At 39.8% G+C, this 27,147-nt stretch overlaps 1 protein-coding gene across 6 annotated transcripts in view; it reads left to right on the top strand.

Annotated features, from left to right (window-relative positions):
* Nucleotides 1-27,147, top strand: part of PLCB1 (phospholipase C beta 1) — an 849,858-nt gene that overhangs the window by 556,598 nt on the left and 266,113 nt on the right. For all 6 annotated transcript variants that reach the window (XM_025264704.3, XM_025264705.3, XM_044928314.2 and 3 more), the window contains exon 5: nucleotides 24,967-25,046. In XM_025264704.3, the coding sequence (XP_025120489.1) occupies nucleotides 24,967-25,046 (80 nt within the window). The remainder of the gene's footprint in view (nucleotides 1-24,966; nucleotides 25,047-27,147) is intronic.

Raw genomic sequence — 27,147 nt, 5'->3', positions numbered from 1 at the left:
AGGGTAAAGAATACAAGAGAGTTGGAGAACTGCTGGAGCGTGTCCTTAAGTAGGCAAGTGTGGCAGGACCTAGTATAGCATTCAGGAAAGTACAGCCTGAGGTCAAGCCTGACCTATCACTTGTTTTCATATAGTTTTATTGAAACACAACAAACCCATTTATTTACATATTATCTATGGCTGCTTTCTCTAGACATAGTTGAGTCATTATGACATAAACCATATGGAGTACAAAGCCTAAAATATTTACTCTCTGGTCCTTTGTTAAAAAAAAAAAAAATGTGGAATCTGTCTTAGTTCACAAATAGAGGGACTGGGCTCAGACAGGAGCAAGGACACTTAACTGATAAGAGGAGGAAAAGTGGAGTCCATCAGTAGAGATGCTGGTAGGCGGTCCTTGTGGTAGAGGGAATGATGGAGGTTTTCTGGTTGCCTCTGTTTTCTCGGTGACAAAGGGAATAGAAGTCAGTAGCTAAGCATAAGTAAGTAAGTATCCTAAGTAACTTTTAAATCCTCAAAGCTTTTTCTGCACCAGTTGGTGAATTTCTTTAAAGAGCTGACTGGTGAGGACTTTGCTAGTGGTCCAGTGGTTAAGACTGCACGCTTCGAGTGCAGGGAATCTAGGTTGAATCCTTGGTCAGAGAACTAAGATCTCACATCCTGCAGAGTAACTAAGCCCATTGGTCACAACTACTGAGCCTGCACACTGCAACTAGAGAAGCCAGGTGCTGCAATGAAGACCCAGTGCAGCCAAAATAAATAATTGAAATAAAATTATATTTAAAAATGATCTTACTGGTAAAGTTAATATGGACTGCAAAAGACAGATCATTTAATCAACCCAAAAATCTATATCATGTGAACAAGTTAACCATTTATCAGGTCCATGCAAATTTTTCCATTGGTCAAAGAGTCTGAACATAAAATAATTTTCTTCTTCCTGCCCAATTCTAGTGCCTCTTTCTAATATTCTGCTTTCCTTTGAGGTGGGAGGCGACACAGAGGCATCTAATTGTGCTTCTTCCTGAAGTCATGCAGCCTAAACACCATTGTGTGGGTTGGAAAACAGATTGCTCTGAACCAGGGGCAGGATTCACAGGATTGCAATATGTTGGTGTTTGCTATCAAGTCTCAAGGATCCAGTGGGAAACCTCTCTTCATCAAAAAGTTTCAATAAGAAATGGAATCTGTCTTATGATTAGTGAAGAATCTCTGTGTGCAAAGGCAGCAGAGGTGAAGCCTTCTCTATTTGGATTAAGAAATCTAAAATTATTTTCTGCATGTCTTCCTCTGGGTTCAGGTCCCTTTCCATGGCTGGGTCCCTGGACACTCATCCACCTGCCCAGTTCCTATCCCAGATCCTTGTTCAGTGCATTATGATAGCGAGATAGCCCATCACCCCAAGAGACAGGATTCAGCTTTGGCATGAATACTGGAGAGGGTAACCATTCCCTTCTCCGGGGGATTTTTCTCAACCCAGTGATCAAACCCGAGTCTCTTGCATTACAGGCAGATTCTTTACCATCTGAGCCACTAGGGAAGCCCAAAGCTTAGATGGATATTGCCAATTTTCCAAACTGTTTGAGTTAGTTTTTTAAATGTTAACTCACTCATGCAAAAAAAAAAAGAAAAAGTTTAATAGAGGATCTCTGTTAAAATGTTAGCTATTATCGTGCATTGAACCTGGTGAGGGATGGTATGGGGAGGGAGGAGAGAGGAGGGTTCAGGATGGGGAACACATGTATACCTGTGGCGGATTCATTTTGATATTTGGCAAAACTAATACAACTTTGTACAGTTTAAAAATAAAATAAAATTAAAAAAAAAGAAATAGAGCAATTCACACACACACACAAATGTTAGCTATTGAAGTAGCTGTCACAAAATAGATGAGCTCTCCAAAAAAATGTTTTATATACTGACATCAGCCTTCAGGGTATATTTTAGAATTTGGGGGTAACACCTGTTACTTGAGCAGGTATGAATATCATAGAGAGTCTAGTTCACTCATTTGGGAAGTATCATCTGGCAGCTTGCCTTAACTTCATCCACACCAGTTGATTACCCTCCATCCAAATATGTTGCAAGCTCTCTGAGTTTCCTAATTAGCTCCCACCTCTCCTTCCTCATCCTGCTACCCTCTCCCATCTTGTTCAAGTCCATGACAGGTCTTCTCTGTAACTACCTTCTACCTCCTTTTCTAGAATTCTCTCCTTGTTCTCCAACTCTGCGTGTCTATCTGTTAGCAATGATCCTTAAAAAGCCTCAAACCTGATCAGACTTCAAATCATTTCTGTGGCATTATTACCTAGAAAATGAAGTTTTCTGTCTATGTCATTGTCATTCATTTAGTGAGTAAATATTCTCTGAAGGCCTAGCATGTGCCAAGCACTAGGGAGTTGCCAGTGGTGAAAACAAGCATAGCCTGTGCCCTTAGGAGCTGCCAAATCACCACCTGGACCCAGCACCATTCCGCCTCAGCAGTTCCTAACCACTTGCGATTCCTCCTGCCTTCATAACCAGTGCCTTCGGACTTACGTGCTTTCCTAGATATCCTTTCTCCACTCTGTCCATCAGCAGAATTTCCAAGCCTCCTTTAGGGACTCATCGTATATACAACTCACCTGCCTCTCCTCTGTCCCATGATTTCCATGAATAACTGAGTTTCTTCCTTTTCTTTGATCATCCCATGCCTATTTTCCATTGCATTTATCACACTATAATTATCTGTCACTATGTCTGACACCCTATTCTGGATTTGTGAGCTGCTCAAAGTCAGAAAATATAGTTTAGTCATTTGTGTTCCCAAGATCTATCTTAGTCTCAATTGATAATAGGTACCCAATAAATGTGTCTTCTGCGGGGGCAGAGGAGGACGTTTAAAAAAGGAAAGAAGAAAGGAAAACAGGACAGAGTGCAGGAACGGAAGGACCAAGAAAGGAAGAAAAAAGCTGATGGGTCCTTGAAAACAGTTAATAGCTCATGGAATATTATAGAGCTCTAGTGGCTTTGAACATCATGTGCTCTAATCCCCTTGTTTTTGAGTTGAAAATATTGAGGCCCTTGAACTAGTTATTCCAGATTTCTTGCTCTGAACACGGGCCTCTTCCAAGGTCTGCCAGGATGCCCAATGGCTTCCACCTTCTTCATCCTTCCAAGCACAACCCAGAATCATTTATTGTCCTCCTCCTCCTCTACCCATCAGTTACCACGTTTTTCTGAAGAAAAGGAAAAATATCTTCAACTGGCCAAATAATTGAGATGGTTAAGGGAAGGGAATAAGAGATTGTGCCACAAAAGGGGCGCTTTTTAAGAAAAAGAAATTATAGTCTACTAAATGAAATAGAAAGGGGAAAGAGGGACTAGTGAATGGTCCTGTCTCAGTCCTCTGACCACTCCTGATACAGAACTTGATTCCTCAAAAACTTTCCACTTTTCTTAGACTTCCCTCCAAATTAATAGTATAGATATTTAAAAATAACCTCAAGAGACATGAAGTTCATATATTTCTTTTTATTCTGGGGACATATATGTTGAGATAAGAATTTTCAAACACTAACAGGTATTCTGTACACAATTAAGTTTATCTCACTTTCATTTTGAATTTAGCACCAACTTATGGTGGATGAACAATGGCTGTAAGTTTGACTTTTTAAACAAAAAATGATGAAGAAAAAGAGAATAAGGTACCATATATTCTTTTCGGCAATATACTTTGGAACATAATGGAAAACTGTGCTGATCTCCTTGGAGGTAGAATATATATGCCAAAAATATGACTGTATTGAATATATATTGCTTTTTACACATGTGAAAAGTTAGCCCTCTTGGTTATTGTGTTTCATGAGATCTTCATTCACTGGCATTCTCACTTTCTCATATTAATAAGACATACCTATATCATCTTAGGATATTCCTTCATCCAATCATAAATAAGGCCCAAGTTCTTACCATGTCCATATATTTCTCTGTTAGTCTTAGGGTTTGATAGTCGTGGATGTTCTTTTTTGGAAAATGAGATCCACCCCACATTCTGCACTTGAATTTCAGATGATTATGGGGCAGATAAAGGATATATATTTTAAACTTTTAAATTGTGAAAATGTCACCTGTCTGGAACATCCATATAAAGGTTTAAAAGTTCAAAGTCACCCCCCCCCCAAAAAAAAGCATTCGTTTTAAAAAAGGAAGAAGAAAAAAAGGCAATTCAGAAATTAATCTCTTCTTACATCCAGATAAGAACAACCAATTGCTATTCTGTTGGTTGTGGCAGAAAATATACCTACCCACCTTCCCCAGGAGAGCTTCTTTTGAGCCAGGCAGGATTCAAGGGTGCCACAAAGAGGAATCAATGCCCAACTTAAGGGAGGATATATATGCCAGGACTCAGAAATAATCATGATTTCAGACTGTGGGCTACTGTGAATGCAAGTCTGCTTTTCCCCAGGAAAGAAGTCAGAAACTGATTAAGCAGCAGCATCTTCCCTTTCTTTCCAGTCACCCAATAAAACAGAAATAAGCTGCTTCCTCCTTATTCCTCTGCCTCTCTGGCAGCTGAGAAAGCCCTGATTGTATTTCCTGTGTATCTAGCTTTAAAGAAGACACAAAAATACTTTTTAAAAAAACTATAATTTTTGGAAAGGAAGAAGAAATTTAAGAAAACTTGGCTTCCATGCTTAATTACTATGGAAAAATACCTGACACCCTTTGAAAGTGGCAGGTTGATCTGTTTCATCTACTGCCTTAATATCGGTTGTTATGTTTATCTTTCCAATGCATCAAATGCTCCCAAGGAATAGGCTGCCCTTAAGAATAAGTTTTTTTTGAAAATTACATTTTAATATATTGGTTATATAATAATAATCATTCACTCAACAAATACTTCATTGCCTACTCTGTACCAGCCACAGTTTTGAGTGCTGGGGATAAAATAAACAAAAATGATTGTCTTCATGAAGCTTACTTAATGGTGGGGGTAGGGTGATGATAAACAAAATAAATAAGATGGTAATAGGAGCTAGGAAGGAATAAAGCAGAGAAGGGAGATAGGAAGCATTTGGGGGGATACATAAGAAACGAATCACCAGTCCAGGTTCAATGCAGGATATAGGATGCTTGGGGCTGGTGCACTGGGATGACCCAGAGGGATGGTATGGGGAGGGAGGTGGGAGGGGGGTTCAGGATGGGAAACATGTACACCTGTGGTGGATTCATGTTGATATATGGCAAAACCAATACAATATTGTAAAGTAATTAGCCTCCAATTAAAATAAATTAATTTAAAAAAAAGAAAGAAAAAAAAACAACTGAATTTCACACTTTAGATGGATGAATTATATCTCAATAAAGTTTTTTTAATCTATATGAAAATAATAGCAGTATGTTGTGTAGTATATTTTAAATTTAGAACTAAACGTGTGCCAACAATAGTCTGAAGCATAGAAAGAGAAAATTGAAATATGCTGTTGTAAAGTTCTCACATTTTACCTGAAATTGTATAATAGTATTTGAACACAGACTGTGATAAGTACATATTTCACTAAACACACAAGCACATAATACAGAGGTAAAACTAATAAGGTAATAATGACTATGAAATGGAGTCATAAAATAAATAAATAAATCAGTTCATCAGCCATAGTCACACTAAGATACGATGATCTATGAGGGAGACATTGCAAATGATGGAGTGTGTCAAGTGGTCATCACAGAGGAGAGTGGTGCTGAGGCAGGTATGAGCCAGCACATTGGTGGAGGGAATGATGAGCAGGGAGAGAGCAGAGGGAGAGGCTGGATGTGTCGGCAAGTGACCCAAATAGCGGTAGGTGGCCACTCTGAGAATGATTTTACTCTAATGACACAAGTATCTATTACATTGTTTTGAGCAAGGGATGGATTTGGGGTGACATTTTGACAGGATTGTTCTGGTTCCTCTGTTGAAAAGTTGTAAGTAAGGGTATAGAAACAGAGATAGGGAGAGCAGAGTGCCTGGAATAGAGGTGGTGAGAAATGGTTAGGTTCCTGATACATTTTTAATGTGAAGCCAAAAGATTTACTGAATGAACCAGATATATGACATAAGAGAGAGAGAGAGCTAAGGATGATCTCAGAGGTTCTTTTAATTTAATTTATTGGAATAAAGAACCAGATGTTCCTATCTCGGAAGATCAGAAATTTGGTTTTGGACACAAATTTTAAAATAGTATTAGCCCAAAACAGCAAAACAAGCACAGGTATGACATCTTATCTCTCTTGAGGTACTGTGAAAATAATGATAAAGGAACATAAATACACAATGATGCAGAGAACAAGATAGGTCACTAGGACATGACATATTTCACTAAGTTTGCAGGGGGTGAGAAAAATGAAGAGATGTCATAGTGGAGAAAACCACAGTCTGGGTTATATAGAGAGTAACAGATGAGAAAGTCCCTGACCTGCTCAGAAACAATCAAGAGATGCTCCAGACTTGAGTTCCACCAGCCCAGCAGAACATGGAGTAAGAAGTGGGAGCGAAAAAAACAGCCTTTCATTCCCTACTCCTGATCCTCATATAGAATAATCAATAACCAATTACTTTCTGTATCAAAAATTTGAGTGGTGTGTCTTTTATGAAATTGAATAAATGATTGAAAAGTATCATTGTGGGTAGCACTGGAATTCAGGGTCCAGAGTAAAGTTCTTCTCATTCTAACATTTGTGGATACCACACCATGGTGGCTGGAACCCACATGCTCACTGGAAAAGAAGTCTGCTAGTCAACCCCACTCCCATACTCAGGGCTCCCAGCCAGCACTTCTGTTGCCCCATCTAAGATGGGAACTGACAATAAAATATCCACAAGCTATTGAAAAAAGCTACAATACTGATTGATAAGGGATGCAAAAAGATGAACAGAAAATAGAAGTAATAATAAAGTGAAGTCGCTCAGTCATGTCCAACTCTTTGCAACCCCATGGACTTTAGCCTACCAGGCTCCTCAGTCCAGGGGATTTTCCAGGCAAGAATACTGGAGTGGGTTGCCGTTTCCTTCTCCAGGGGATCTTCCCGACCCAGGGATCGAACCCAGGTCTCCCACATTGTAGGCAGACACTTTACCATCTGAGCTTCCAGGAAAGCCCCATTAGTATAATTAAGTAAAGTTTAAAAAAAAACTAGGAAGTATCTTCAGAGAGAATTTTAAATATATTTTACCCTTAAGAAAAGAACAAGATACTATGAAAAGCAGGTAACAAAAATAAGAAAGTTCTCTTAGAAATAAAATATAAAATAATGGAACAATAATAAAAATTCTACTACACTACTAAAAGAGGAGGTGAGGGAAATGTCTCAGAATGTGGAACCAAGCAAAACAACAACAATGAAGGCAGCAAACAAACAACTAGAAAGTGAAAGATAAAAAAAGGATAAGAAAAGTGAAGATATAAGAAATATAGGTATAATCAGTCTAGCTAGGGTGGTAGCCAATGAAAAGAGAAAGCACAAGAGAGGAAAATAGGAAAAACATAATACAAGAAAATAAGTTAGAGCTAAAGGAAGGTGCTGGTCTTGAAGCTGAAATAGAAAGTGTAGGATTGGAATAGGTTCAGGAAATATGAGTAGGAAGCTAGAAGATATAAGATACATGCAAATGGCTTAAGTTTCTTCTCCCTAAAAGAAAATTAAGGTTGAAAAAGAGATAAATGTATAAGAAATGCATTATTTAAACTCAAACCATGCTGAAAATATACAGGATTTTCAACAATAGAAAGAGCAGTCAAAAAAGATCCATATTGTCTTGGTATTAGGAATGTACTCTTTTGAAAGTCATGTCGTTCATTGTGTTGTAACTACAGCAAGTAAAATAATCAAAGTCTAATATATGGCCCAACAGAAAAGTACATTTGCTTTTTATACAGTCATGTAAATTTTTATTTTTATTAGTTTTAAACTTTTAGAATCAATCTATATGCAAAATATTAAAGTCAATTATGGATACTGGATAAGACAAACATATTTCAACTTTGACAAGTTAGAAAGTAAATTTAAACAAGAATCAGAGGTGAAAAGATTTGCAGGTAAATGTCCTCCTTTCACAAACAGAGAAGCAAATGATACTATCTTTAATTGGTGGATTACAAAGTGGTTTGAGTATGTGGCTTGAAGTTATAGTGATGGGGAAAAGAAAACTAGTGATGACAATTCTATCAGGACCAAGGAGGAAGGGGAGATGGGAGATATGGTAACAGATTTAAAACCTCAGCAACCTCATCAGTGCAGAGTAAGTCAAAGAGAGAAAGACAAATACTATATATGAACACATATATATGGAATCCAGAAAGGTGATACCAGTGATCCTACATGCTGCTGCTGCTGCTGCTAAGTCGCTTCAGTCGTGTCCGACTCTGTGCGACCCCATAGACGGTAGCCACCAGGCTGCCCCGTCCCTGGGATTCTCCAGGCAAGAACACTGGAGTGGGTTGCCATTTCCTTCTCCAATGCATGAAAGTGAAAAGTGAAAGTGAAGTCGCTCAGTCGTGTCCGACTCTTAGCGACCCCATGGACTGCAGCCCACCAGGCTCCTCCATCCATGGGATTTTCCAGTCAAGAGTACTGGAGTGGGGTGCCATTGCCTTCTCCGATGATCCTACATACAGGGCCGCAAAGGAGACATAGATGTAAAGAACAGACTTTTGGACTCAGTGAGAGAAGAGGGTGAGAATAGCATTGAAATATATACATTACTATACATGAAATAAATGACCAGTGGGAGTCCGATGTGTGAAGCAGGGCACCGGGAGCCTGTGCTCCGTGACAGTGTAGGGGGATGGGGTGGGGAGGGAGGAGGCTTCCAGGTGGAGGAGACACGCATACCTACGGCTGATTTATACTGATGCATGGCAAAAATCATCACAGCGTGGTAATTACGCTCCAATTAAATAAATTAAGAAAACCTCATCAACCAGAGTGAAAATCAATAGTTAAGTTCTAAAACCAGTCAATTAAAAAAAAGTACTGCAAATATATTGTTTATAAATATGAAAGAAACCCCACAAAATTTAAGAGGAATGCCTCTGCCACTCCAGCTATTCGTGTTCCCAGCAGTAAGACGACAGGACCCCTAATCAGGAACCACACTTTCTCAGAGCCTCCCAGTAGACTCCCGATGGCACCAGACTCACCATGTGTCACCTTGCCACTCGCACTGCTCGAGACATTGGGAAAAAGTAGATTTTTCAGTTATATTTTCTGGCCTGAATAATGTCAGATTTCATTCAGGACAGAAGGAGAAAATGGAAATTAGCTCTCAGCAGGGGTTCCACAGCTAGGCAGTGGCAGAGTAGGGTTCTGAAACCCAATGAAATATATGTTTAAATAAACTAGTAAAAGCATAAACAATATAAGAGTCAATGAGAAGTGTTAAATAAACAGGTATCAGTATTGTAAATTTAAATCAAAAGACAAGCACAGATTGTGTTTAAGACTCACCCTTCCTTTGCCTTCATAGGCAGTGAAGGTGAGGCCATCAGAACCAAGGACAAAGACTAGTTATCAGAGAGAAAGGACTAACAGGTGGAGTCAATTACCAAGAGCCAAATACTCCTTCATTAAAAAAAAAGAAGAATCTGGCTTGAAAAAAGTTTTAAAATAAACGTGGAGGTGGACATAATTAAGTTTATTTAAAACAAATTGATTTCCAATTGAGAAAATTATATTTTAAAATTATGTGTACTAAGTTTTAATGAGCAAGTACCTGCGTGTAGTTACCAATCAGTTTCATGGATTGCAGTTTTGGTTTTGTCAAACAAATTCCATTTAACAAAAAGCAGCACCACTTAATTCCCAAGAAATTGTGATTGCTCCTCTTTTTTCAGCTTTGATATGCATCTTACTAAAGAAATTAGCTGTTGTTTTTTTTCTTTTAAATTTTTTTTATTTGATCTCCTCAAATAGACTTGCTTAAAAAATATAGTATCAATTATAATTTCAGAACCTGGTTACATACATTTTTACTGTCTATAATACATAATACCGTGGTAAATGCAATCAAGGTAGTAATTTGCATGGATACTGCTAGGCTTAGGGTTTATAATAGCAAGTGTTTTTGTAAAAGTGAGGTGAGCATTTGGGACAGAACCACTTCAAGAATATGGTGGAGTGACATGAACGCCATGGAAGCAAAGCTTTGGAAATTTCATCTGAGGCATTTGATGGACATTTTCTCAGTTATACAAATAAACAATGACTCAGGAACTAGCTGGAGAGAGAGGTGGATGTCACCTCAGCTAATGCTCAAAAATACATGAGACTCACAGTGATACAACAGAAAACCTCTCATCATGAAAACATAACCAAAGCAAACATTTTTCTCTTTTTCCACTCTGTACCAAGTATGTTGCTCTTCTGGGGTTTTTCTCCCCCCTCTGAAGAATTCTCTCAAGATTTTTTTCAATTTGCTGTTACCACATTAAGCTTTTCCCATTGCTCAGGAGAATGTCAAAAGGTGTAAGAGCAGGATTAGGGATATACTAGACTGTTAGCTCTCCAAGTGTGATTCTTGCATCCATATCTTGAACACTGCACTTGAACACTGAACTCTTCCTTAGACCATCAGGTACCATTTATTACAGCATGCTTCACTTATCCAGGGAAAAATAATTGAGCAACAAGTCTTCAGAAAGCAGCCCCAAACAGAACAAAGCATAAAGCATATCTATGAAGCCAATGTAGATGCTCTAGGCCCTAAAACTAAAGCTTCTGTACTTTATTAATTGGAAATTGCCATGCACAGGACTCTGAGTTCTTATAACCTGTTCTAGCACAGTTCAAATTACAATAGGAAATGTGTGAAGCTATTATCCAAAACACCAGAGCAAACCATGGTGACTTAATACTTATAACAAGGGAGACATAAAAATGAATTTCACAAAGCATAAATTATATAGCATGGATGTAATTCCCTTTTATTTACAGATTCATTCACTCATGCTGTCAACTCAGGTCATCAAGTGCATATCTATTTCTTGGGATATAAAAAGAATGGTTACAGAGCTATGAGATCCCACACAGGTTGTGGGATAATGCATATCCTTTTTTCCTCCTGCTTTTTCATATACTCCCATGAATGGCTATATGCAGTGTTTTCTATACTCTTCATGCATCTACTCACTGCTTCTCTTCCAGGCCCAGTGATCTGGTTCTCATGGACATCCAAATGGATTGTTCTAGAGGCAGAGCAACAAGTCAGAGACCTTTCCCAGGATTTTTCATACTGGAAGTAGGAAATCAGTCAGACTCTCTCTAGTGATAAGAGGAGCCATATGTGACAATTCTTGGTGCAATTGGTGACCATGGAGAAGAAGCTGGTCAATCAGGAAGAAAGTAGTGATATCAGGAAGAGAGAGAAGTGAAAAAGCAGTGAAGAAAGTCTTTCTGCCATTCAGGCCCCTGGCTCCTTATGATCTTATAAATACACAATTTTTTGCTGCAGTTTGTCAGATGTTTCTTCCAGTTACAGGAATGATCCAGTGTCCTTGGCAAATTCTCATATTTCCTAGGCTAATTTGAGCTGTGGTTTTGGCAACTATAGACTAAAGATATTTGAATCACATGGTCTGAAAATATGCACCTTTCCTGATATTATGTCGTTTGAGTAATATGATTTTTCTAGTATCCCAACTCTGATAATATTGGGTTGTTATATGCTTCCTGGTTTTTGTTTTGTTTTGGTAATTATGTTATATTTGTATCAGGTGAACATTTTGAATGTAAGGTATAAGATCAGCACTGCCACCTAAAACAGGGGAACTGTATCAGAAATTTTGCCAAAATTCTAAATACTCAATATAGACCCATAAACTCGGTTACTACTCAGTCTTTTCTGCTTTTAATGAAAGTCTTTGCAGCTCATATACCATCTTTCATGATGAAAACATTCTTTACTGTGCCATTAAGACAAATGCATCGCAAGATGAATTCTGATGCCTGCCAGCAGGTAAGAGAAACATGCTCAGCCAGGCAATGCAACCCTGAATGAGCCATGCATTGTTCTTTCTTACTCAAATCCCAACCTGCTGCCTGCTGATGAGCAGAAGTAATGGAAATGACACCATTATCAATTATGGCAATAGGAGTTTGCCAACAAACTAAAAAATAATGGAAAGCTATTAAAATTGTTAGGACTTTCATATGTCTCACAAATATTAAAATATTCCATTTTAAATTATTTATTCCAAGAGTCTTTTATTTAAAAAAAAAAAAAAAACATAGATTGAGGTTTCCAAATCAGGTACTTTGAAAATACTTGCTTTTAGATTATCATTTGTGACTCCTTTTATTTCATTAGGGTAACCATTGGCTCATAATTGGTTATATTCAATATATGCAGAGAGATTGATTCAGTATTCCTTTTAGAATGTTTTTATTTCCCCAAAGATCTCACTGAACAAATACATGCTTCTGAGGACAGAGTTCACACTCTGCCTTTTCTCTGTGACTCCAGCTGTTTGGTATCAGGTCACAGCCGTAAACTGGGTGCCTGGCATGACACGATCGTAGGTGGCATTTACGAGACAGTCACTATGTGTCTCTGTTTTTTCAATAAGACTGAGAATGACTATCACCCTGTGTTTGAGCACAAACCTCAAACAAACAAAACTTTCTTCTTTTTAAAGACAATAAGCACAAATAACCAAAAGAAAAATGAATGTTAACAGGAAATTTGCAGAAAAGATAAAGTGGAACAGCCCTGACAGGAATTAAACAAAGCCAACCAGACAGGTAAATCAGTGATGGCAATTAAGGCCAATCCAAGGTCCCACATTGCATCTATCAGATTTGCAAACACTTGATAATAGCAAGTGTTTTCTAAAATGTAGGAAAATACAAGCTCTGTATTGTACACTGCCAAAAGGAACATAGAAGGTCCTTACTGCTTTGCTGAGCAAGCAGCGGCATCTGGTACTGCTGAAGATGCCACATCCAAAGAAAATATCACCATAGTAGTTACCCGAGAGAAACTTCTGGATGTGGCTTGAGGCAGCAGGAAGTTGGTTTGTGCAAAGAAACCATGTGTGTCCATCAACAAAAGAAAGGATTAATAAATTTTATATTCTTATATATATAAGAAGCAACTGGAGGGCTTCTCAGGTGGCTCAGTGGGTAAAGAACCTGCCTGCAATGTAGGAGATGCCAGAGATATGGGTTCAATTCCTGGGTCGGGAAGATCCCCTGGAGCAGGGCATGGCAACCCACTTCAGTATTCTTGCTTGGAAAATCCCATGGACAGAGGAGCCTGGCGGGCTACAGTCCATGGGATCGCAGAGTCAAACTTGAAGCGACTGAGCACACATTCTTATAGTGGAATAGTTTAGTAGTTAAAATTAATAACTTTGATCTAAAGAAGTAGGGACACATTTTAAAGACATAATGTTGATTGCAAATAGCAGCTGGCCAAAGGATGCATCCAGTTTGATATGATTTATGTAATACTTTATATAGCCATATAGGAGTCCATACCAGGACTGGCAAAATTTTTTTCTGTTAAGGGCCAGTCAGTAAATACTTTGCCCTTTGGGAGTCTCTGTTGGCAACTATTCAACTTGGCCCCTATAGAACAAAAGCATCCATGGACAATATGTAAATGAATGAGCATGGCTGTGTAGCAGTAAAACTTTATTTACAAAAACAGATGGCAGGCTGGATTTAGCCTTCAGGGGTTTGTTGAACACTGATAAAGACCATTGTCCTCAGAATATCATATGAAAATAGATATTCTTTAATGTCTACTTTTCAAAATAGAGCTTGGTCCTGGGAAAGCAAGATGAATGGAATCAAGCAGAAGAACAACACAGAATAAGTCTGCACCAGTGTCTTAAGAATATAACAGTTAAAAAGCACTAAAGCAAATATCGCAAAATAGTACCATTTGTTAAATTGGATATGTGTTAGGTACACTATTTTCTGCATTTTCAGGTATAACAGAGATATGTAATGCTGAAAAAAGGAAAGATTAAAAATACATTAAATACTAAAGATAGCATGCATCAGAACAATGGGAAACAGAAATATCTGTATTTCAAACAGAAATATCAACTTGTGTTCATAAGTTGAGCCAAAAAGTTAAGAAGTGTGAATTGCCAATAGGAGAAATGTTCTCCGAGCTGTGAACACTTGTTGAACAACAGCATGACTGGTAGACATGGCATGACTAGATCCAAAAGTTTGGACTGAATCTCTCTCTTCATGTTAGTCCAGTCAAGTTTGAGTTGAATCTGTGACTTCCTCTATCCAAGTTCTAAGGCTTTGGACTGACACTTTGTGATCAACCTCACCCCTTTTGTCATTCCCCTCTACCATCGTTATGACATAGTGGTAAGGTATTTATAAACTTTGCACTTTGTTTCATTGCTGTAACATAGTGGTAAGGTGTTTAGTCTCCAGAGGCAAACTTCTTGGTTTCAAATCTCAGGTGTGCCTGTAACTAGATGTGAGACTTTACGCTTGAATTGAATGCCTCTGTGTCTCAGCTCTCTCATTGGTAAAAATGGACTGATAATAACATTAAATATCTCACTGTGTGATTGTGAGGATTAAATGAGTTAGTTACTTACAAAAATGTTAGAACAGTGCCTAGCCCGCAGCAACTGTACATCAGTGCTTTAAATACAGTAAAGTGGACTTTTCTTTTTTTTTTTTTTTAATTTTATTTTATTTTTAAACTTTACATAACTGTATTAGTTTTGCCAAATATCAAAATAAATCCGCCACAGGTATACATGTGTTCCCCATCCTGAACCCTCCTCCCTCCTCCCTCCCCATTCCATCCCTCTGGGTTGGTTCAGCCAACCTAGAATTATCTAGGACAAAATGATAAAAAGCATAGTATCTGAGAGTATAGGATTAGGATCCTAAGAAACCAGTGATCTAACCCCAAACTTGTTTTATTAGCTCTGAGGATATAAATAAGTTTTATAAGAGCTTTGAAACCTTAAATTTTCATCTGTAAAATGAGGCTAATAACAGTACCTGCCTCCCAGAGAATTACTATGAGAATTAAGTTGTTGGATGCAAAGTATCTACTAATAGTAAATAGTCGGTGCCTCGGTGCCTAGTAAATACTTTAACAATACCAATGAGAGTAACTGAACATTGTGAAACAATTGTTAGTAATATTAACCAAACACATAAATCCTGTGGCAAGAATGACAGAACTGAAATAACTTTAGAAATAAAAGTAGAGTAACTTTGTGAAGCAAAAGGCAAGGAAGAAAGGGAAAGGTTAACAAACTGAACGCAGAGTTCCAAAGAATAGCAAGGAGAGATAAGAGAGCCTTCTTAAGTGAGCACTGCAAAGAAACAGAGGGAAACAATAAAATGAGAAAGAGTAAAAATCCCTTCAAGAAAACTGGAGATTTCAAGGGAATATTTCATGCAAGGATGGGCATGGTAAAGGACAGAAACAGTAAGGAGGTAGCAGACACAGAAGACATTAAGAAGAGGTGGCCAGAATACATGGAAGAATGATGTAGAAAAGGTCTTAATGACCCAGATAACCACAATGATGTGGTCATCTGCCTAGAGCAAGACATCCCAGAGTGTGAAGTCAAGTGGCCTTAGGAAGCATGACTACAACTCACTGGAAAAGAGCCTGATGCTTAGAAAGAGTGAAGGCAAAAGGAGAAAGGGGCAGCAGAGGATGAGATGGTCAGATAGCATCAGTGATTTGATGGACAGGAATCTGAGCAAACTCCGGGAGACAGTGGAGGACAGAGGAGTCTGGTACACTGCAGTCCATGTGGCAAAGAGTCGGACGTGACTGATCGACTGAACAACAACTTTGTAACAGGTCTGGAAAATTTAATAGTGTCAAGACTGGGATCTCAGTAACGACCCTGGGGTGAGGGAATTGCCGAAGTCATCTTACAGAACACATGCATTTAAGCTCCAGATGAAATTCCATGACAGGTGATTTTTAGATCTGTTTTCTCTAGTTCAGGCCTCTGTAGTCCTCATCAGGAAAAGAGATTGATCCTAAGGCAGAAAACTTAACTTAAAGAGCTTCAGGATTTAGACAGCAGGGGCTGAACCCAGCTTAGTGGTAATCATCAGAACTTTGCCTGTGAAAGTTGAAATACAAATCCTCCAGATTAAATAAGAAGCCATCCTTCCAAAGCTATACTAACTAGGGCCCAGCACTGGATAAATGAGAACACTGCCAGTATAGGATCCATCTATCCTGAAGCTAAGACTGTGTCATAATCTCATGATAAGCCAAGGCTGCTCTAAGCTGCTTTGGCCACACTTCTTAGTCACATTGTTCTTAATACAGCTGGAAGGGCTTTGGGGTTATTCTAAAACTAATAGCCAAAATTATTTCCTTCTTTGCCTGAGAAGCAAGTAGACAAAGATTAGAGTAATGCTTCCTAAGTCAGGTCCTGGAGCGGGTTGCTCCTCAAAGTGCTGCCCCTGGCCCAGAAGAATGCTTACACTTTAACATGCATGAAATATATACAGGTTTCTTGGGGAAATGCAGAGTTTCAGTCAGATGATTTGGTGTGGAGCTTAAAGTCCAACATTTCTACCAAGTTTTTGGTCAGGGCTGTAAATCCTCCTGCTTCCAGCATGGCCCTCCCCTGGGATGAGGATTCTCTGCCTCCAGTCCCCAGCATCCACATCAGCATCTATCTATACAACAACAAGAATCATTAAGTGATCTGTATGCACATGGAAGTCTGAGCAGCCTGGTTCCAGAACCTGTGTGAACCAGTTCTCCGATCCTGTGGTTACCCATCTCCCATTTACACAGTGTAGTTTCTTCTGGTACACAAACAAACGTCCTGGAATTTGTTATTCTGCTGCTGCCCATAGCAGTGCCCTGCCCAGATCCCCTCCAACCGTTTCACCAGTTCACACACAACACCCTGTGGGGACTGGCTTTAACTTTCAACAACCTGCACCCATGTCTCTTTGTTGGCTGTGCCCTCTGGATGCCAGAACCCCCTTTGCTATCAAGGAAAGCAGAAAAGGCCTGAGGATTGCCATCCCCTTCAGCAGCCCTGACCCAAGACTGACAGGCACAGTTCAGTTCATATCAGTCGCTCAGTTGTGTCTGACTTTGCGACCCCAAGGACTGCAGCATGCCAGGCTTCCCTGTCCATCACCAACTCCTGGAGCTTGCTCAAACTCATGTCCATCTAGTCGTTGATGCCATCCAACCACCTCATCTTCTGTCATCGCCTTCTCCTCCTGCCTTCAATCTTTCCCAGCATCAGTATTTTCCAGTGTGTCAGTTCTTCCCATCAGGTGGCCAAAGTATTGGAGCTTCAGCTTCAGCATCAGTCCTCCAAATGAATATTCAGGACTGATTTCCTTTAGGATGGACTGGTTGGATCACCTTGGTTGGATCACTCACCCTTGGAGAGTCCAAGGGACTCTTAAGGGTCTTCTCCAACACCACAGTTCAAAAGTATCAATTCTTCAGTGCTCGGCTTTCTTTATGTCCAATTCTCTCAGCTTTCTTTAGTCCAACTCTCACATCCATATATGACTACTGGCAAAACCAGACCTTTAACTAGATTGACCTTTGCTGATAGAATAATATCTCTGACTTTTAAATATGCTGTCTACGTTGGTCATAGCTTTTCTTCCAAGAAGCAAGTGTCTTTTAATTTCATGGCTACAGTCAACATCTGCAGTGATTTGGAGCCCCCCAAAAATAAAGTCTGTCACTGCTTCCATTGTCTCCCCATCTATTTGATATGAAGTGATGGGACCAGATGCCATGATCTTAGTTTTTTGAATGTTGAGTTTTAGGCCAACTTTTTAACTGTCCTCTTTCACTTTCATCAAAACACTCTTTAGTTCTTCTTCACTTTCTGCCATAAGGGTAGTGTCATCTGCATATCTGAGGTTATTGATATTACTCCCGGCAATCTTGATTCCAGCTTGTGCTTCATCCAGCCCAGAGTTTCTCATGATGTACTCTGCATATAAGTTAAATAAGCAGGGTGACAATATACAGCCTTGACATACTCCTTTCTCAATCGAGAACCAGTCTGTTATTCCATGTCCAGTTCTAACTGTTGCTTCTTGACCTGCATACAGATTTCTCAGGTGGCAGGACAGGTGGTCTGGTATTCCCATCTCTTTAAGAACTTTCCACAGTTTGTTGTGATCCACACGGTCAAAGGCTTTGGCATAGTCAATAAAGCAGGAGTAAATATTTTTCTGGAACTCTCTTGCTTTTTCGATGATCCAGTGGATGTTGGCAATTTGATCTCTGGTTCCTCTGCCTTTTCTAATTCCAGCCTGAACATCTGGAAGTTCATGGTTCACATACTCTTGAAGCCTGGCTTGGAGAATTTTGAGCATTACTTTGCTAGCCAGAGATGAATGCAATTGTGTGGTAGTTTGAGCATTCTTTGGCATTGCCTTTCTTTGGGATTGGAATGAAAACTGACCTTTTCTAGTCCTGTGGCCACAGTTGAGCTTTCCAGACTTGCTGGCATATTGAGTGCAGCACTTTCACAGCATCATCTTTCAGGATTTGGAATAGCTCAACTGGAATTCCATCACCTCCACCTGCTTTGTTCGTAGTGATGTTTTCTAAGGCCCACTTTGAATTCACATTCCAGGATGTCTGGCTCTAGGTGAGTGATCACACCATCGTGATTATCTGGGTCATGAAGATCTTTTTGTATAGCTCTTCTGTGTATTCTTGCCACCTCTTCTTAATATCTTCTGCTTCTGTTAGGTCCATACCATTTCTGTCCTTTATTATGCCCATTTTTGCATGAAATGTTCCCTTGGTATCTCTAATTTTCTTGAAGAGATCTCTAGTCTTTCCCATTCTGTTGTTTCCCTCTATTTCTTTGCACTGATCACTGAGGAAGGCTTTCTTATCTCTCCTTGCTATTCTTTGGAACTCTGCATTCAAATGGGTATATCTTCCCTTTTCTCCTTTGCCTTTCACTTCTCTTCTTTTTACAACTATTTGTAAGGCCTCCTCAGACAACCATTTTACCTTTTTGTGTTTCTTTTTCTTGGGGATGGTCTTGATTACTGCCTCTTGTACAATGTCACAAACCTCCATTCATAGTTCTTTAGGCACTCTGTCTATCAGATCTATTCCCTTGAATCTATTTGTCACCTCCACTGTATAATCATAAGGGATTTGATTTAGGTCATACCTGAATGGTCTAGTGGTTTTCCCTACTTTCCTTAATTTTAGTCTGAATTTGGCTCATGATCTGAGCCACAGTCAGCTCCTGGTCTTGTTTTTGCTGACTGTATAGAGCTTCTCCATCTTTGGCTGCAAAGAATATAATCAATCTGATTTCGGTGTTGACCATGTGGTGATGTCCATGGTTGTCTTTTCTTATGTTGTTGGAAGAGGCTTTTGCTATGACCAGTGTGTTCTCTTGGCAAAACTCTATTAGCCTTTGCCCTGCTTCTTTCTGTACTCCAAGGCCAAATTTGCTTGTTACTCTAGTATTTCTTGACTTCCTACTTTGCATTCCAGTCCCCTATGATGAAAAGGGCATCTTTTTTGGGTATTAGTCTAGTAGGTCTTGTAGGTCTTCATAGAACTGTTCAGCTTCAGCTTCTTCAGTATTACTGGTCAGGGTATAGACTTGGATTACTGTGATATTGAATTGTTTGCCTTGGAAATGAACAGAGATCATTCTGTCATTTTTCAGATTGCATCCAAGTACTGCATTTTGGACTCTTGTTGACTATGATGGCTACACCATTTCTTCTAAGGGATTCCTGCCCACAGTAGTAGATATAAATGTCATCTGAGTTAAATTCACCCATTCTAGTCCATTTTGTGGAGAAGGCAATGGCACCCCACTCCAGTACTCTCGCCTGGAAAATCCCATGGGTGGAGGAGCCTGGTGGGCTGCAGTCCATGGGGTTGCTAAGAGTCGGACACAACTGAGCAACTTCACTTTCACTTTTCACTTTCATGCATTGGAGAAGGAAATGGCAACCCACTCCAGTGTTCTTGCCTGGAGAATCCCAGGGATGGTGGAGCCTGATGGGCTGCCGTCTAGGGGGTTGCACAGAGTCGGACACGACTGAAGCGACTTAGCAGCAGCAGCAGTCCATTTTAGTTCACTGATTCCTAAAATGTCAATGTTCACTCTTGCCATCTCTTGTTTGACCATTTCCAATTTGCCTTGATTCATAGATCTAACATTCCAGGTTCCTATGCAATATTGCTCTTTACAGCATCGGACCTTGCTTCCATCACCAGTCATATCCACAACTGGCTGTTGTTTTTGCTTTGGCTCCATCTCTTCATTCTTTCTGGTGTTATTTCTCCATTCTTCTCCAGTAGCATTTTCGGCACCTACCAACCTGGGGAGTTCATCTTTCATTGTCTTATCTTTTTGCCTTTTCATGGTGTTCATGGGGTTCTGAAGGCAAAAATACAAAGTAGTTTGCCATCCCCTTCTCCAGTGGACCACGTTTTGTCAGAACACTCCACCATGACCCATCTGTCTTGGGTGGCCCTATATGGCATGGCTCATAGTTTCACTGAGTTAGACAGGCCTGTGGACCATGTGATCAGATTGCTTAGTTTCCTGTGATTGTGGTCTTCAGTCTGTCTGCCCTCTGATGGAGAAGGATAAGAAGTGTATGAAAGCTTCCTGATGAGAGAAACTGACTGAGGGGGAAACTGGGTGTTGTTCTGATAGGTGGGGCCATGCTCAGTAAATCTGTAATCCAACTTTCTATTGATGGGTGGGGCTGTGATCACTCCCTGTAATTTGACCTGAGACCAAACTGTGGTGGAGGTAATGAAGATAATGGCGACCTCCTTCAAAAGGTCCCAGGCACTGCTGCACTCAGTGCCCCTGACCCTGCAGCAGGCCACTGCTGACCCACGCCTCCACCAAAGCCTCTTGGACACTTATGGGCAAGTCTGGGTCAGTCTCTTGTGTGGTCGCTGCTCCTTTCTCCTGGGTCCTGGTGTGCACAAAATTTTGTTTGTGCCCTCCAAGAGGGTTAGGCACAGGGATCTTCAAACTCCAGCTCCCTTTCTGCTCATCGGAAAGTTCAAGTTTTGATAGTGTTCTGCACAGGGAAGAATTACACCAAAATTACCATCTGCAGAGTTTGCTTGGTACTTCACCCTTCTGCCTCTTCCCTTCCCATTCCTGCTCACTTCCTGATAATGTTGCCCAAGAACACTTCATAATAAACCCATTTCTCCTAAATCCTGTCTCAGGTTCTGGGGAGCCCAAAGTAAACACATGCTGTTTTTTTATTGTACAGTTGCTAAGTCATGTCCCACTCTTTGTGACCCCATGGACTGCAACATACCATGCTGTTTTAGCTCCATATAATATGGACTGACACCAGTACCTAGCCAAGGATTATGTTGTTTCTAAAGTTGTCTTGGTCACTGCTTGAGACCTTGAGTCTTTGATTCAGGCTGGATCAGATCTTCTGCATACCTCAAAAGGCTACAGGAAATCAGTGAATTCTAGGAATTCCATACTTGGGAATTAAGATGTTCACATTCTGAGAATGTGATGAAATAAGTTATGCCTTACTTTCTGAATGAGCTGTGGCTGTTCAGTGAATGTGGTGATGATGCAGCCCTTCAACTGGCTTTATAAAGAACCCATAGAAAGAGCAAAGGCTCTAGAAGACATGTCCTGACCAATAATGCAGCCACAACTCCCAACTATGTCTGGCTGTTGAACCCTTGAAAGGTTGCCAGTGCAAATTAAGATAGCTGTAAGTGCAGAATGGACACTTCATTTCAAAGACCAAGTGCATAAGAAGAAAACAAAATTGCCCAATAATCTTATGTTGATTATATGGCAAATAATATGTTTGAAATATTGGGTTAAATAAAATTTATTATTCAATTTATTCCACCTGTTTATTTCTACCTTTTAAAAAAGTGGCTTCTGGAAATTTTAAATTATTTGTGTACCTCCCATTATATTTCTATTGAACTGAATGTAATAGAGGTCTTAGCTTTCAACCTTAAATGTCAGGCCAAATTAAATCTCCCTAGCTCTTAATAATACCTTCACTGTACCTATTTCTGTTGTGCAATTGGCCCCCAGTAAATATACAAAATGGTACACTGCCCTCAATTATAAATACTTTTACCAATGCGTAAGGTTGCCATGGACTTCCCTGGTGATTCAGATAGTGAAAAAGAGTCTGCCTGCAATGTGGGAGACCTGGGTTTGATCCCTGTGTTGGGAAGATCCCCTGGAGAAGGAAATGGCAACCCACTCTAGTATTCTTGCCTGGATAATTCCATGGACAGAGGAATTGGCGGGCTACAGTCCACGGGGTTGCAGAGTCAGACATGACTGAGCAACTAACACACACACACTCAAGGTTTCCTTGGAGTTGGAAAAGTCTACAGTTTGACCCCTAACCTGAAAAATATTAAGTATTATACCAGAAACATATTTTGAAAATCAGTGCCAGTAGTTATTACTCTTAGTTTAAAGTAATCTAATCTGAGGACATTTTATTTTAAAGCTATTAAGAGTTATTCCAAAGTTTTCCTCTGTGTCCATCAAATTTACTTCACTGATAGCTCTTCTGAACTGTCTTCCCCAAGCCCTCCACTAACAATCTGTAGAGTGTCAATACTTCTCACCTGGACTGTGACAGCTTCATAATTGAGCCCCCATAATTGAGCATGGAGTCTTAACCAGTTAACCACCACAGAAGTCCCCAAACTCTACTTTTCTTTTTTAATTTATTTTTCCCCAACTCTACTTTTCTTGTTACAACTTCCCTTCTTTTTTTCCAATTCATTTTAGGCTACTCCCCATTCTAACTAAATTCTGCCATTAAGTTATAACCCACAGAATAATGTGAATCTTTTTACAGAACATATGGTGTATAATGTTATCTGAGATTTTTCTTTGAAGTCCAAGTTATTTCAGGTGATAATTTAAGTGGCTTGATCACACTTATTTGTGCAAAATTGATCTGTGCTTAATGGGAATGTTTTTTGCTTAATTTTATATAACCCCAGAATTTAAAAGTCTTCAGGGAAAATTCAGTTCAGTTCAGTTGCTCAGTCATAGCCAACTCTTGGACTGCAGCACACCACACTGCAGTCAGTTCTTTTCCAATCAGTTAGTTCTTTACATCACAGGGCCAAAGTATATGAATCAGAGCTTCAGATTCAGCATCAGTACTTCCAATGAATATTCAGGACTGGTTTCCTTTAGGATTGACTGGTTGGATCTCCTTGTAGTCCAAGGGACTCCCAAGAGTCTTCTCCAACATCACAGTTGAAAAGCATCAATTCTTTGGTGCTCAGCTTTCTTTATGGTCAAGGAAAATTCAGTTCAGTTAAGTTCAGTCACTCAGTTGTATCCGACTCTTTGTGACCCCATGGACTGCAGCACACCAGGCCTCCCTGTCCATCACCAACTGCCGGAGTTTACTCAAACTCATGTCCATTGGTTCAGTGATGTCATCCAACCATCTCATCCTTTGTCATCCCCTTATCCTCCCACCTTCAATCCTTCCCAGCATCAGGGTCTTTTCCAATGAATCAGTTCTTCACATCAGGTAGCCCAAGTATTGGAGTTTCAGCTTCAGCATCAGTCCTTCCAATGAATATTCAGGACTGATTTCCTTTAGGATGGACTGGTTGGATCTCCTTGCAGTCCAAGGGACTCTCAAGAAAATTAAAGATCTTTAATTTAAGGAGTTACATATCTATACTTGAATGGATAGGAGCATCTGTCATTGATAACTATTTGTGTGCCAGTTTATATTGTGCTGATTTTTCTAAATAAACTCAATATTTTAAAATAAAAACGAACACACAAAACTCTGCTTAGAGTGTCCCTTTCCCTCCCCCATCATTTGGTACCCCAAGTTTTACCTCTATTATTTCTGTATTACATGATGGCATATTATTTGCATATTATCATAAACCAGGAGGCAAAACACAAAATAACAATAAAAACTATAGTAGAAATAACAAAATTAGATGGAAAAGCTGTTGAACATTGAAGAGGGAGTCAAGTCAACTACAACATCAGATGATTACATTACTTAGCTCTTATCTCATCTTCTCTTAGAGACTTTTTTTGCAGCCCAGAATGTTGAGTGTTCCAAATCATCACCCAGAATGGAACTTCAGCTTTTTTTGTAGATTTGTTCTTTTGCATTTTTTTTTTTCTTTTGGATGCCAAGAGAAATCAGAGGTGGATGGTGTGAGGTAGGGATTGGGATTAGGGCAGCAGTAAGGAATGGACAGAGCTGAGGGGAGGGAACAGTACTGAGTATTGTGTGACACTGGGACTGCAGCTAGTTGAGAGACTTCTAGAACTGTAATTAACATTTAAAGATTCCCTGTTGTAGCTGTTTTGACTTGAGTAGTAAAATAGGAAGATCTTATTTGCAGATGTGTTGAAAATATGCATATGTGCTAAGTTACTTCAGTCATACCTGATTCTTTGGTACCGTATGGACTGTAGCCCGCCAGGCTCCTCTGTCCATGGGATTCTCCAGGCAGGAATACTGGAGCAGGGTGCCATTTCCTCCTCCAGGGGATCTTCCCAACCCAGGGATCAAACCTGCATAGGCAGGTGGCTTGTTTACTACTAACGCCACCTGGGAAGCCCTGTTGGAAATATAATTGACTACATTTTAAAATTCTCTATGTGTTAATAATGCAAGAAAAAGAGTGAGACATACTTGGTTATTAAAGGCAATATATCAGTTTTTTTTTATCTGTAGGTATTTTAAAAAGCAGGTAAAATTTTGTTCATGGGTAAATAACATTTCCTTAGGAAAAGAGTAGTCATTCAGTGATTTGAATTTAATTGTGTCATTTTAACAGAGGGAAAAAAAGGGAAAAAAAACCCTTAGGCATACAAATTGAACTAATTTGTCTTCCTAGTAGCCTCGCTAAAAACATATGTCTAATGACTGCACAGTATTTAAGCTAATGAAAGTGTGATTCACATTTTTCAGGAATGGACAAATGAAGTTTTCAGTTTGGCAACAAACCTGCTGGCCCAAAACATGTCCAGGGACGCATTTCTGGAAAAGGCGTAAGTAGCTCTAATTTTATTGCAAAGGGTGTTGCTTCATCTGAGTCAGTTTCCTTTCTCCTTTGTGAGTCTTTTGTTTATACTGCACTGGCTTCTCACATTGATAAACATAAATTTCCCTCTGGGACTTGTTAGAGAACTGATAGGTTCACTGCTTGGAACTGGAATACTTCCAGTAAAGATTGCTCTTTCCTCTGAGCTCTACTCAGAGTCTGTGTTACACTGAGCTTGCCTGAATGTCAATGCCTTTGACACTCAGTAAGGAGATACTTCTAAATCCTGGCAACTATGCCCAGAATCAAAAATTATTCATCTCAGAGAGTCTTCAGCCCTACATCTGCCTGCATTGCACCAATTATTAATCTGAGGAAGAGAACGAACAACATATGGGACTCAATTCTCCAGAGTCTAAGATCTCTGATAGATGCAGCTTAATTCAGTTAGCTGATGTCCTGATTCCTGTCCTTCTAGACAATCATAGCAACTGTTAGTAAGAAAGGAGAAAAAGAATGTAAAGGAAAAAGCAGAATGAAAAGGAAAAGAAAAAAAGCAAATCAGGAGTACCCAGTCACTCTTGAATTACATAGTCTTTCTGAAATTTATTTGACCAAGGAAAATAATGATTTCTGCCAGATGAGCAAGTAGGAAAGCTGGTTGTGATCAGTTTGGACACTGCATGTTCAGGAGGTTGGAAAGCCTTGAAATCAAAACCACAAATGGAAACATTACTAGGTGGTCCTCTATTTTTATTTAATAACTTTCTGTCTTCCCTCTTCTGTAAGACATACCCATCATTCCAAACCAAAGACTCCAGTCCACATTTTTTTCATACTTTTCCATGAATTTCTTTTGCTGTTAACCAGGACTTCACGGGTTTACTCGAATGCTCTTTCGTGTCATCCTCTCATCTCATTACTTTGTCACCTTCAGGACCATTCCTACATGCCTTCCCCTCTCCTCCTCCCTTTATTCCGCTTTTGTTGTTGTTTCAATTGTCTCCTTACCATTCTTCATCTAACAGACTTTCTGGAAAATCTGCTGCGCTACACAGAATGTTGGTGTAAAGTGACACATGGACATAGCACGTTACAGCTAGTAAAACAGCTAGTTGGCTCATCATGCCTATTGCAGATGTCCACTTCCAACAGGCATCTCCCTGTGAATCGCTGCTATGGTCATTCTAGAGCATGCCTTTTGGGGAACACGCTGTAAGCATTTCTGTTGCATCTACACCTAGGAATGGAATGGCTGTGTGCATGAGCAGTTGGTGTCCCAGTTATATACTCCTCAATAGAGTTTGTAAGCATATTAAAAAGCAGAGACATTACTTTGCCAACAAGGTCCATCTAGTCAAGGCTATGGTTTTTCCAGTGGTCATATATGGATGTGAGAGTTGGACTGTGAAGAAAGCTGAGCGCCAAAGAATTGATGCTTTCAAACTCTGGCGTTGGAGAAGATTCTTGAGAGTCCGTTGGACTGCAAGGAGATCCAACCAGTCCATTCTAAAGGAGATTAGTCCTGGGTGTTCATTGGAAGGACTGATGCTAAAGCTGAAACTCCAAAACTTTGGCCACCTCATGCGAAGAGTTGACTCATTGGAAAAGACTGATGCTGGAAGGGATTGGGGGCAGGAGGAGAGGGGACGACAGAGGATGAGATGGCTGGATGGTATCACCGACTCGATGGACGTGAATCTGAGTGAACTCCGGGAGTTGGTGATGGACAGGGAGGCCTGGCGTGCTGCAATTCATGGGGTCACAAAGAGTCGGACACGACTGAGCAACTGAACTGAACTGAACCAAACTGAAGCTTTCCTATGCCTTCTCTCTGTCTACACGCCCAGAAGCAGTGAAAGAGATAAGTGCAGTTTTATATTCACACAATGGAATACCATACAGCAATGAAAGGGAAAGATTCATAGTGAAAAGCAAATATATGGATGGATCTTGAAAACATAATATTGAGTGAAAGAAGCCATAAAAGAGTGTGATTCTATTATGTAAAGTGCAAAATGAATGTGAATGTTTAAAGGCAGGATAATGGTTTGCTCTTGGGGGACCAGCTCTGGAAGGGGCATGAGAGGGGCTCCTGGGGTTCTATT

The sequence above is a fragment of the Bubalus bubalis genome, chromosome 14 (assembly GCF_019923935.1).
Source record: "Bubalus bubalis isolate 160015118507 breed Murrah chromosome 14, NDDB_SH_1, whole genome shotgun sequence".
Classification (NCBI taxonomy): Eukaryota; Metazoa; Chordata; class Mammalia; order Artiodactyla; family Bovidae; genus Bubalus; species Bubalus bubalis.
Note: the sequence above shows the minus strand (reverse complement) of the source record. Positions and strands in the feature narration are given on the sequence as shown.